Genomic DNA, 12,778 nt, shown 5'->3' with positions numbered 1-12,778 from the left:
AATTAATGAAATGAACTAGTGGAAGGTGTGGACCTTTAATGTAGGCCATGCCAAGACTGCTTTTTAAGTCAGAGGTGCCAGTATTCTCAGCCAGCTGTATGCCAAGAGCCTTGTAGGAATGGACTCTACACCCAGTTGGATGAACATCTATACTAAAAAGGATGCGAGGAATAAGCCAGCCAGATAGGAAGGGGAGAAAAAGAATGACTCTGTAGATCAAGATAAACCATCCGAAAGTCTTCAGGGAGTGGAACTCATTTCTGTGCCAAGCTTGGAGCAGCCCTAGTCTGAATGTAGCGGTTCACTGTAGGGGTCAAATGAGGGTGGCATCCCTCACTCCTTGGAGATGTGCCCCACAAAGCTTTGTATGTTTAGTTTGGCGAAGGAATAGCTGGGCTGGAAGGGGATTTGTGGGAGATAAATGCCAGGTAGAAGAGCTATTTCATCGCATTATGACTTTGGCATAGAGACAAATGGATGTAACCCAGCCATGAATAAGTGCTGGGCTGGAAATGAGCACAGTCCTGGCCTGGAAAGCTCAGGATTTTGCCCATCATGTTTTGGGGGTGAAAAAGCAAAGCTCAGATAATGCAAAGTGGGACTAGATAAGACAACTGCTGGTGGGAGAAGGGAGTAATACATTAAATTTCTTATCGACACTCTTCTGCCAGAGCAGTGTGAGGAGCTCACTTCCTGCATAGGCAGAAGCTGTGGGGAGGTAACCTATTTATTTTCCCTGATACGTGGTGGTTTAGCTACCCAAAGGAAAAATGCTTCATAATGAAGGCTACATCTTGTTGTCAGTGGTTAAAATATCGATACGCTGCTGCTGGATAAAAAAATCAATGTATTTACAGGGGTCTCTAATGGTACTTTATGTAGTTCTGTGTGTGGATGACTGATACCCTCCTGTACATAGATTTCCTTGGGATTTAAAAAGCTCACAAGAAACCTCAACAAAAAGAGTAATTAATTCCCCTGGATGTTTTGTTCCATATACTGAGCTTTGGAACAACACAGAAACTAGGACATTTTCCTGATGTTTTTCAGTTAAAGTAATATCTCTGATACATATCAGTCTTCCTTCATAATCTTTCAAATATATCATTATATACCTTCTCATTCTAAGAAATGATAGCCATAAAAGCTATAGCGTGTCGGGATAGCTAATTAACTCTAAGCACTGCATTTCTCTCCCAGTCAAATACAATGTGTGTTTGAGGTTCTCTGAGTTTAACCTTGTAAAATGAGTTAAGAAATAAATACTCTGCTAGCTCCATATGTGACTATTTACCTGTGATGAATTGAAATACAAGGTTATGCCCCAGAAATAAGCAGCAGCAGTCCTGAGAAAATATAGAGGAAGAGAGATGTATTTCCAACACGAAGTGTGAGAATATGCTCTGCTCTGGTAGATGCAGGGAGGGTCCCTTGATGGGGCACCACATGTAAGAGCTGCTTTGTTACGCCGTGATTTTGGCAATGGCATGGCAAGAGGGGTCAGTGCAAATTGTTGCACAAGAGGTCTTCTGCACTGGGATGTCAAAGCCAGGTGAAATCACGGCATGTGACTCATTCAAAGTGATGGATCTTTTAAAGGGCAACAAAACAAATTGTTCACCCACTGCATAAGGATTTTGTCATGCAAAGTGTTGCACAAAATTTTTCCCAAAGCAGAGACAGTGTAACTTCTTGCATTTTCCCTGCCACCAACTCTGCATCCTGCATTGTGACCTGCATGGGCTGTAACTCAGCTCTGCCACAGCAGGATCTGTGCTGGTCAGCAAGGATCGTGAGACTGAAGGAAAAACAAGAAAGCTGCCAAAGTGAACTTCTGGATTACAGGTAACTGACCTCTCCACCATGTGAATATGGGGTTTGCTCCTTCACTGCTCCCTGATGGGCCAGGCAGCCTCTCACAGTGCTCAAAAGTGGTGGATGTCAGGGATGTTGTGCATGAAGGCTGTGGAAAGGACTGTATGCAGTAACAAAAACTGTTGCTTTTTTAATGTGTTTCATCTAATTGTGTTTCCAAAATGCTGCTTTGCCATCCCCACTCCTACAGAGGACTTATATAGGCATGCCAGTCATATCAGCAGCACAGGATGTTGTTTGGATCATTCTGTGAGAAGTCCTTTTTAGACTTGTGTTAGGCTGAGCTTTATGCACCTAGGACAGAGTCCCCAGCACTTATGTAACCTCAGTCGCTCAGGTGAACCAGACCCAGGAATGTCAGATTCTGATTGTGGTCTGTGTGTAAATGCATCCCTTGCTGCCTGATTTGCCCGTGCTGTTTACTTAGTTGAATATTTAACCAGATAGATACAGTTGGATGTGATAGTGTTTCAAATCTCTGAGCCTGTAAATGTGCAATAGAAGGTGTGGGAGAGGTGGTGTCCCATCGAAAACCTTTCAACCACTGCTAAGAATCCAGAAGTGAGATTTCTCCAAAGTAGAGGCCATTTACTGTTGGACTAGGTGACCTTTAATGGTCCCTTCCAACTCAAGCAATTCTACAGTTCTATGATTTGAGCTTCTTGGTTGGAGTGCTGTCAGATGTCCCTCCACCTTTTAGCCAACCCAGCATACTGACAAGAGGCACCTTGGCTGCATGCAGGGATGAGTGATGCTCCACCAATGAGGGATCTCAAGCCCCAAAGCCCCAAATCTGAGCAGCTGGAGGAGCAGAGCAGCATGGACTGCTGCAGCATGCTGCCTATGTCTTCAATCTCTGTTCTTTTAATTTGGAGAGAAATGTATTTGGGAAAGGAGTTGGTTCTGGGCCTGGGAGGGGATTTTAGGTGCAAATCTGACAAGACGTGTATGGATGTGTATTTTTAATATAAATGGCACAGACAGAAATAGCAGCATTAGAGCACAATTATTCCCTCTGGTTGACTGTGCTGCCCAAGCGCCCAGCAGCATGCCAGGTTCTCAAGGAAAAAGCAGAAGTGGGAACAGAAAGTTCAAAACCTTGTTCTGAAATCCCATGGTTTCATCCTGCAATCCTAAAACAGCCCAGAAATCCGTACAGCTGCAGTCCACCTCAGTCATGGGCTGAGATCCCATGTGAGGAATGAGGCTGTGCCCTATTTATGGGATGCGGAGCTTAGCACATAAGGGAGATCTGCGTGTGGACCATGGGGTTTGCCAGGGGTCTTTGTTCACCTTCAATTTCTGAGCCTAAATGCATGACAAAGACCTTTAACGATGTTGGACAGAGACTCAAATTGAAGGGCACTGTGATAAATTCCAGCTGTGGTTTGACATGATAGGAAATTCATTCTTCCCACATAAATTATTTTCTGCACTTTTCAGGCTTTAGCCTTTTTACTGTGCATTTTCAGCAATAAACAATGAAATATGACATTATTTACTCGTGAAGCACTAATAATGCGCACAAGCCGTAAAACCCAATGATGCCTTGGAGAGCTCACCATCACCAGCAAAAACACGGGGACAGCAGAGCATGCCAGTGGTTCACTGCAGTGCCAACCCAACCATCCTCCCCAATTTGCGCAGCCCAATTGCTCCCTGCTTTCTTAGCATGGGATGCCCTCTGCTTTTTGGGTTCATTTCCCTTGGTTTCATAAACATCCCTGAGCTACTCTCTGTGTGAGATGGGTGTGAGATGAGGGTAAATCTCAGCACCCTTGAGCCATGGTGCTCCTTCACCCATAACTCGGCGCAGCTGGCTGCAGAGGCTGAACATCAGGAGGGATTTTTGGGATGCGCACACAGATAACGAAGTGCAGCTATTCTAACTTTCCTGCATGATTTATTAGTTTTCTTGAGGCCTTTCACCTTGGATATTAGGAAATGATTGCTTTCAGAAAGAGTGGTGAGGTATTAGAACAGGCAGCCCAGGGAAGTGGTGGAGTCAGCATCCCTGGAGGCGTTCAGGAAAAGGGCAGATGTGGCATGGAGTGATGTGGTTAATGGTATGATCTTGATGGTTGGACCAGATGATTTTAGTGCTTTCTCCATTCTTTATGATTCTATGAGTTCTTAACAGGGCTTGACTTTATGCTGCTGAGCTTCAGGGTAGCATTGGGGTTCAGACATAGCCGCATGCCACTGCATCCTCAGCATTTCTGCCCTCCTCTCTGTGTGCTGGGAGCTGGCTGACATCCAGCCTCTGCCTGAGGAATCGACTCACAGGATGCGTTTGGGGCATCCCAGCAGTCTAACTTGTCAGGTGAGTCTCAGGTAAAATGAAAGGTGAGGCCTGGGCTGGCTTTCAGTGCTAGTGAGCACTGAGTGCAGAGGGATTCCTGGTGGTGTGATGATGCTGAGGGCCCAGAAATGGTCTGGGCTAATGGCCAGGTCGTATTTCTTTGTGTCCCTGAGCTGTGGCAGGATGGCTTATCAAACACCCAAAATGCATCCTGAGCCTGTCTGCGAGGGAGGAAGAGGACCCTGTTCTCCTGTAAAGGAAGCACAAAGTGGCTTTGGCCAAATCTGTTATCATTATTGAAGCTGTCAGCTGAGATTCAATACAGAACTGGAGATGGATGTACCAGGGCCAGCTTCCACGCCGCCTTCCCACAGCAGCAAAGGAACCCAGCTCCCGGCTCATTTGTGCTCATTTAATCCCATTGATCCCACAGAGCACGGGTGAGGAGGGCAGCAGGGCTGTCTGTGGACAGCACTGGCACATCCAGAAGGGAAAATTCCTCCCTGCACCAAGTCACCGGGACGCTGGACCTTCCCCGATTTCTGTCCTTCCCCTGCAGTACCCTCTTACAACTTGTTTAACTGTCTCATTCCATCTCTGGTTTATACCAAGCAAGGGAGAACGTTTGTTATTTTAGAAGAATTCAAGCAAATATTTCTGTTTTCTCGCTGTGCAACATTCAGTCTCTAAGAAGCAGTTCTCCTATCCATTATAAAAATATTGCGTAAGAAGTGAGATCCCTGGGGGGTCTGGCTGATTTACATCAGATATTTATACATTCTTGCAGAAAATGAGAACTTACAGGGGAAGCACTCGGTTTGTTCCAAGACCCGAAACAGCAGCTCGAGTTTGCTGTCCAGATTAATTAGCTGGAGAGGCTGCAAATGTGATTACCTTTTCTTCTTATCTTGTTCCAAAGTCCATGCAATATCTGCAGTGTTTCCAAGTTACATATGTTTCTTTGGAAAATCAATAGCAGCAGAGTTCTCATTATCACCCACCTACAAATAAAGCTGTATGAGAAGCAGAGGAAGGAAAACATAAGTGTGAAAACAGCCTTTGCCTTTATGTTTATGAGTGGATCTGTCTCTCTTAAAAAAAAACAAACAACCAACAAACAAACAAAAAACTACGGAAATTCTCAAAAATTACTGACAGAAAATGAAGCAAACAATAACAAAAAACCCAACAACCTCTAACCCAGCACCACCACTTCTTCTAGATTGAGGTACCGAAGAGCCAATTTTGATTGAATGGACATGATGATCCTTATGGGTCCCTTCCAACTTGGGATATTCTGTGGTTCTGTGAGATGTCTGAGCATTCAGGATCATGCACTTGAAATAGTGTTGATTTTCGGCTTGGCCACCGAACTCCACCTGTTTCTGTTCCCTTGTGCTTGTGGACAAGAGCTACTTATTGATAGGTCCATCGCTGGCAGGACCTCAAGGAAGAGGCAAACTCATCTTTAGTTCCCAGGAGATGAAACAGATGGCTCCAGGCATCTCTTCCCCCAGGACTGATGGGTATCAGGATGTCTCCATATCAGAACAGCTCTCATCAGTGTGAGCACAGCACTTGCAGAGGAAATTGACATCTACGTAGGATGCTGCCATCCATCTCATGAGGAATTCAATGCTGTTCCCATTGCTTGGACCCTGAGAAGAAGGACAACAGCTTCACTGCCGCGACGATGCCATGGGTGCAGTGACACCCTGCTAGCAGTAGAGTCAGCACAGTCTGCCCTGCCCTTTCAGCCCTCTGCAATAACACAATCATGATCGTTATACAGCACGGCTCAGAACAGGATCTGCCCTTCGTCATGCCTACGAGGTCGAGTTGGTGCCAGCACATACTGTGAGTCACAGCGGGTTTCGATCAAGATTTCTGAGCCCTGAACAAAGACTGATGAGGCTCCTGGTAGCTCACATTAATCTTATTCCCCACCAGCTCTGCATGGCTGCAGAAGTTTTGGGTTTGCTCTTGCTCACTTGCACAAAAAGTAATGGTGCTGTGGGTTCCAGACAGGAACTGGGATTGGAGAGACCTTCTCTGGGCTTCAGTCTCCTGCTCCATGCTACACGGTTCAGTGCTCCCCTTTGCAGTTTTACAGCTTCGGGTCCCCAGCCCAGGGTGGGTAAAAGGGTGAGTTTTCTATTGAACCTCTCATCCCCTGGATGCCAAACCCTTGGAGAAGCTGAACTGCTGTTTATGGGATAGATGAAACGTTTGGATGCTCACAAAAGATGGGAAAGAATGTCTCTGAAACAGCTCTGCTCATGGAAACAAGATGTTTATTGGTATTGAAACACTCTGCTAGGCTGCAATCAGATGCCAGGCGGTGTGAGCTGGAGCCAGTGTGGTCTTTGCTTGCTGGGGGCAGGGATAGGCTGGCTGAGATTGAGCTCCCTAACATTTCCCCGTTGTTATGTGTAATAATAGAGGAACAAACACACAGCATGGTGAACCAACTGAGACTGAAGCCAAGGAGGACAGAGTCGATAACCCTTTATGTATTTTCCTGCCATATGAATTCTTCACACCTTGAACTACTTTTCCCAGATTTTCTTCTTCGTTGTCTTTATTTTCAGCCCATAAAAGAAACTAACAGGAAAGAAACCACGTCAGCAATCTCCCACAGGGCTTTATTCCCTGCAGGCTCTGAGCATCAAAGGGAAGGCAGCAAAATGGAGCAACCTAGCTCTCGGTAGGAGCAAAAATGAGGAGAGAGGGCACAATCTCTCATTATGGGGTCTGTGCTTATTGCTGGGGACCTCCTGTCTCACCCCAAGCAAGCAACGCCCACGGAGCTGCTCTCGATTTCATGTCTTGATAACCACCAGCAGTGCTGCTGGTAGCAAGCACTGGAAGGATCAGAGGGAAGAGTATCAGGGGAGAAGTCTTATTTACAGCATTAGGAGGTGAGTCTTATTTACAGCTTGGAGATTCTGCATTTTAGAGTGAGGCCCCTACCTTAAAACTCAGGAAAGACAGAGGGGCACCTTGCAGAAGGGAGTGTTGCCCGGGCAACTGGCACAGCATCTGCATCCCCACATTGTGCAGCCCTGTGGTTTGCAAATGTCCTCACTGCATTGCTCTGCTGTACACTCACCCTTCGTGCTTTGCTCCTACTAACGGGTGTGACCTCCATCTAGGTGAACTCATCCATGTCCTCTGCTTGGAGCTGTGCCTTGTACCAAAGTTACGTTTGTGTGGTAGTAAGACTTGAGAACAGATGCTTGCCTCTTCTTCCTGCTCTTTTTTTTTTATTTTTTTAAACACTGTAAAAGAAAAACACACTCATCTTGTAGAGATGGGAGCTCTCTTGACAGCAAAACAGCATGATGGATGTGCCAGGGCATCATTTCATCAGAATATCAAGCCGTGAGGTTGGCTACTGCCATTCATTCTTGTCATTTGAATCCTCTTGATGTGTTAGATGACATTAAAATCCCAAGAGAGAAAAGTGCTGCAGCCCTCTGCATCGGAGCCCAGGATGGTGTGTTGCTGAAGGTGAAACAAAACAGGCTGCTGGCCCCATGCCACCCCCGAGCAAAAGGAAGGACAGTTCCCAGCTGCCATGCACACAGGTGCAAACTATTACAGTGTTTACTTCTTGCAATTTTCTCAATCCTGATTGAAAAGTTGGGTTTTTCTCTTTGTCTTGCTGGTGGAAAGGAAATCTGCTTTCCTACGCCTGATGCTGTTCTCTGACTTCTTTTAGCACCTCAAGCAGTGGGCTGGTGGCCAGATTTCTAAAGGTGTTTAAGCAGAACAGCTGCAGCTGTGTACCTGGAGGGATTTTTTAGAAGCATCTTGCTGTAATTGTTTATGATATTCTGCACTCCCACCATGATCTCTCTGGTAGCATCTCCATTCCTGCCAGCACTGCATTTTCTATTGTAGATGGAGACGAATTTTGCTTCTTTGCTTCTTTCTGGCCTCAGAACTCCAGGAAACTGTACAAAGAGAGAACAAAGTGGGCAAAATCTGCTGCGGGTGGTGAAACCTGGGGAGGTTTATTGTCCTTATACATATATAGATGGGATGCTGAGAAGGCACATACCTTCACTTACAGCACAAACCCAGTATGAACAGGCATTCAGTGCAGTGACCTCGCACTGAGGAACATACAAAGAAATAACTTCTTGGTCCCTTTGAAAAGCAAACTGTGCCCAAGCTGCAACATCGTGCCCATGAATTCTGAGCACCCGAATGCTCTGTTAGAGCAGCAGCTGAATTGTAGAGACCTTCCTCCTCATTACTGCCCTCAATGATGCAGCAGTCATAGCAAATCCAGGGGGTCACAGCCATGTCGTTGTAAAGGACCAGGCAAAACCACAGCGTGTTTTGCACAGATCTGCACAAAGCCTTGGGATGAGCTGCAGGTGCAGCCTGCACTCTTCACACAGGGTGTGCAAATCTGCATCCTGCACTGCCATCTATAGCGCAGCGCAGTGCACAGCAAACGGCAAAAGCAAACCAGGACCCAACAAACCCCAACCCGAGGCAGCAGGCTGCCAGCAGCTTCCGTGCAATGAATTAAATGGGAAAAGTAGGGAGCCACAGCCACGGATGAGATGCGAGCGAGCCTGGGTTGGATCCCACCTGCCTGCCCCCCTCTTTCCCTGCCCCTCGTCTGCTTTTGGTTTGCAACACAATTTCATCCTCTCCGAATCAACACAGGAATGGCCAGCTTTCTCCAGGGGACAGCTCAAGATACACCAAATCAGAGGCGTGAAACCAAAACTCATTTTGACTCTGATGAGCAAAGGGAATTTCTTTTATTTTTTGATTTTTAAAGCAGATGTTGCTTTCATGCTCTGAAACCTCTGAAACAGCCGAGTGCATTTTCTTCAAACTCCTCACACGCACAGAAATTCACCTTTGGGCTGTGAACGAGCTTAAGAAATTGCACTGCAATGGAGATTTTTGTTCCTCCCTTCTTCCTTTTTTTTTTTTTTTTTTTTTTTTTTTTGATTTGGAAAGTTAAAAGGATCCTAAAATAGAAGCTGAGAATTGGATTAAACGTCCCTTTATTAACTCCAACACTGCTCCAAGCCTGCAATTATCATTTCTTAAGGTTACCATCCCTCTTACACTTCCAGCTGCCCCATTTTGCATTAAAATAACCAAAGAATAGCTCTTGCCAATGCCACATGAAGAAGGAGCTCCTGAGATGGAGCGGGGACAGCCCAGGTTTGGCCCCATTTCACATCACTCCAGAACCAATGCAGAAAAGGGAGGATGGCGATGGCAGGAACCTGGAAGACCAGAGCAGCAGGACGCCCCATCCCAACTGCAGCCTCACCCCCATATTCACTAACAGTTTGGGGAAATGAGTATCTAGCTCAGCACTGTTGGCACCACGTGGGAATATCTAGTAGGTTCCTCCAAAAATAATGCCTCCTATTTATTTCCATGGTAACTATGGTGGATAGAAAGAGCACAATAACGCCGTTGGTTAGAGCAAATTCACAGCTACCAAAAAAAAAAAAAAGAAAGAAAGAAAAAAAAGAAAAAAAAAAAAGGTTTTCTACACTGTCAGCACCATTATCTTTTACAATTTCACCAGTAACAAACAAAAGCCTGCATTCATCAACATCTGCACCAGTGGAGGTGACCCACAGCCACCACAGCTGCAATGCACCACCCAACTGCCTCACTGTGCTCACATCCACTGTTCAGTCTCCAAAAATGTTCAGCAAGCATTGGTGAAAGTCAATGGGTAGCTGGTTTTCCACGTGGAGGAACCCAATGGCACACCTTTGCTTCATATGCTCTTCCATGCCAGACTGCCGCTCTGCTGCCATCTGTCTCGTAACAACAAAATATAATGAAATATTGGTGGGAAGATTCAACCTCTGCTGCCATCCCATCAACATCTGCCTCTGATGGGTGCGTTTTGGAGCAGCCCTCATAGGAGACTTGTTCTCTGAAGAAATGCTCTCAGTGACAAGAGATGGATCAAAGCCCTCAGCTTCCTCACCAGTGACCCCCATTTATGCTGACAGGACATCTTCCATCAGTGAGTACCACTGATGTGGATGTGGGGTAGACGAAGCCTGGTGTCAGTATGGGAGGACAGTGGGACTTTGCAGGTGTCCATGTGATTGATTTCAGCCACCCAAGAGTTTGGAGATGGAAGGAAAGCAATCCGTAGCATCTGGAAATGATATGGTGAGAGCAGACAGCCCAGACGAGCTCTGTGCAGACCGATGTGCTCAGCAGCGTGGCTGTTGTAACAGGAATTACAGTGCTAAATTGAGCACTGGGAAACAACGCACACACTTGGCATAGCCACAGGGCTGGCGTCTGGGCTGCAGGGGAGCAGAGCAGAGCAGACAGGAGGAGGTGAACCAGCAGCACTTTATCATTTTAGCTAACGAAATTAGCAGTAAACTTCACCTGTTTACACCTACAGTAATTCCTCTTCTTGTTCTTGCAAGCCAAGTTCAATTTTCTTTATGTCCTCATGTATGTGTCTGTAAATAGCCAATTACTGCTGTTAGACCCTGCCAATAAATCGTGTGCTTTTATTTGTTTCCTTTCCATCCTAGCTGGGCGGCACTGAGCGCTGTGCAGCCTGCAGAGGGGCTGAGGCCACACAAAGCCCAGCGCTATTGAGGCCGCTACCATGAAGCATGGCCTCTCCTTGAGTGAGCAGCCTTTGGAAGAAGCAAGCAGCTAGAATAAGGGTGATTTCATGATAGTAAAAACTTCATTTTGCTTTTATTGCAGTAGAAAACTGAGGCTAGGTGCATTTCTCATGCAGCTGATTAACCTGAGGTTAGAGCAGATGTGCACGGCAGCAGCATGCTTCAACCTTCTTTCCAAAAGCAAATCAAAGGCAAAGTGTTGCCGGCACGGAGAGACAAAGAGAACGGCCCGTGTGCTGCTCCCCACTCGCAGCGTGCCTCCCGGTTGCCTAGCGATCCGAACAATATTTTACGAGGCTTTATTCCAGGGGCACGCTGTGCTAATGCTGAATTTCAGCGAGGAGCTCCAGGAGAAGCACGGAGGAGGTGGGGATGCAGTCACAGCGATGGACCACGGCCAGGCTGGGGGGAAATATTAAACACCAAATGGCGGTGATGGGGGATGGAGACGGAGGGATTCATCCCAGATGGGTTTGTATCTGCACTCAGTGGGGGCCAGGGCTCTTCCAGCAGTGGCTCCAGGAAGGGCCGATGCCCGCATCTCCTTCTGCCTTGGGCCACGCCGAGAGAAAGGCTCCAAAGGGCAGAAACCTGTGTCAGATCACGACCCTTTGCTTTGCCCCTCCTTAACTCCAGTCCAGCACATTACCTGGGAATAAATGAACCCCTGGGGTTCGGTTCCTTTTTTCAAAGTTCCTACTTCTATCTTTTAGCCCGGTTAACACAAACTTTGAGACACAACCTTCCCATAGGTTGTGTCATTACGTTTAATGGTGTCATTCTTTTTCTTTTAACCCTGGCTTTAAAAAGAAAAATAGCACCTTTAATTTTATCAAAGATTACTCCGTAACAGCAATCTCTTGCTAACATAAACCGAATTAGATTCAGTCATTAAACTCTTACATGATTATTATTTTGTTGATAAAGAATGACCTTCGGTTACATTCACCAACTACTTCATTTCTGCAAAACATGTATTCGTAGCAGAACAAAAATCAATAGAAATGTTTTCCTGCCTTCTCATTTCTCTCCCCCTATTTTTGGAGTGGTTTATTTTTTGCTCTCAATTTCCAGGGTGCAAACAAACATGTCCCCTCCTGCCTGTAAAAAAGCACATTAGCATGAGGGTACTGGTAAGTGAAAATTACTCCAGACAAAAGTGAGAAGTATTTCATTGATTTTTTCACTGGCCGAGATGAAGGACAAGTAAATTGCATTTTTCAAATCCTTTCACTTTTCATACTGTAAGGTATTATTAGTAATGTGAGTAAGTAAAACTGTTTATAGCAGATGTTTTTCTAAAGTTGACGGTGTGCCCTCAGATGACGCGCACTGCTTGTAAATCTTGTGTTCTCCAGCACTTGGAGCAAATGCCCTCATCGCATGGACAGACCCTGCTAATGCAGCCGGGTGCAGAGGGCAGGGTTGAATGGGAAAATGAGGGAGCTCCACACCTAAAGCAGGATTTTACTGGGTGGTGGGGTCAGTGCTGGGGTGTAACTGAAGGCCAGGTTTGTTCAGTGGAGGTCTCTGTTAAGTAATGGGATTTGTTCATCAGGCTCTTCCCAGCATCTGCTCCCTGCTGAGATGTGCCAGCGATCCCAAAGGATGCTCAGGGCCCAAAGTGTGTTTTATGGGTGCCTTTGCTGGTCCGTCCTCCAAGGATAATCCATAGGGAGCCAACCCAAGGCCAGGCCACAGTGGCTTCACATCTCTGTGGGATGCAGTGCAGCTGCTGAATGAGAGCATTTGCCACCATAGCCAGCACAGTGATGGGCCCTGCACACCGTGCCTCTGCCCCCACCCCCAACCCCTATGGGAGGGAAGCAGAACCATGTGCAGGCTGCATCCTACCTGTGGTTTAACCCAACTTGAGATGCTCAGAGCCATGGACTGGGTGACAGCAGCTGAACCCAGAGCTTTTCCTTTCCTTCCAGCACGG

At 46.4% G+C, this 12,778-nt stretch overlaps 1 protein-coding gene across 1 annotated transcript in view; it reads left to right on the top strand.

Annotated features, from left to right (window-relative positions):
* Window positions 1-1,701: 1,701 nt before the first annotated feature.
* The window catches only part of FOXK1 (forkhead box K1), a 58,628-nt gene continuing 47,551 nt past the window's right edge, over window positions 1,702-12,778 (top strand). Inside the window, exon 1 of the mRNA XM_042828229.1 lies at window positions 1,702-1,845. Coding sequence (XP_042684163.1) covers window positions 1,739-1,845 — 107 coding nt within the window. The 5' untranslated portion in view covers window positions 1,702-1,738. The remainder of the gene's footprint in view (window positions 1,846-12,778) is intronic.

This window comes from Centrocercus urophasianus, unplaced genomic scaffold, assembly GCF_019232065.1.
Source record: "Centrocercus urophasianus isolate 14NV4802_14NV808 unplaced genomic scaffold, USGS_Curo_1.0 seq_29, whole genome shotgun sequence".
Classification (NCBI taxonomy): Eukaryota; Metazoa; Chordata; class Aves; order Galliformes; family Phasianidae; genus Centrocercus; species Centrocercus urophasianus.
The sequence above is the reverse complement of the archived record's forward strand: the minus strand, read 5'-3'. Positions and strand labels throughout refer to the sequence as shown.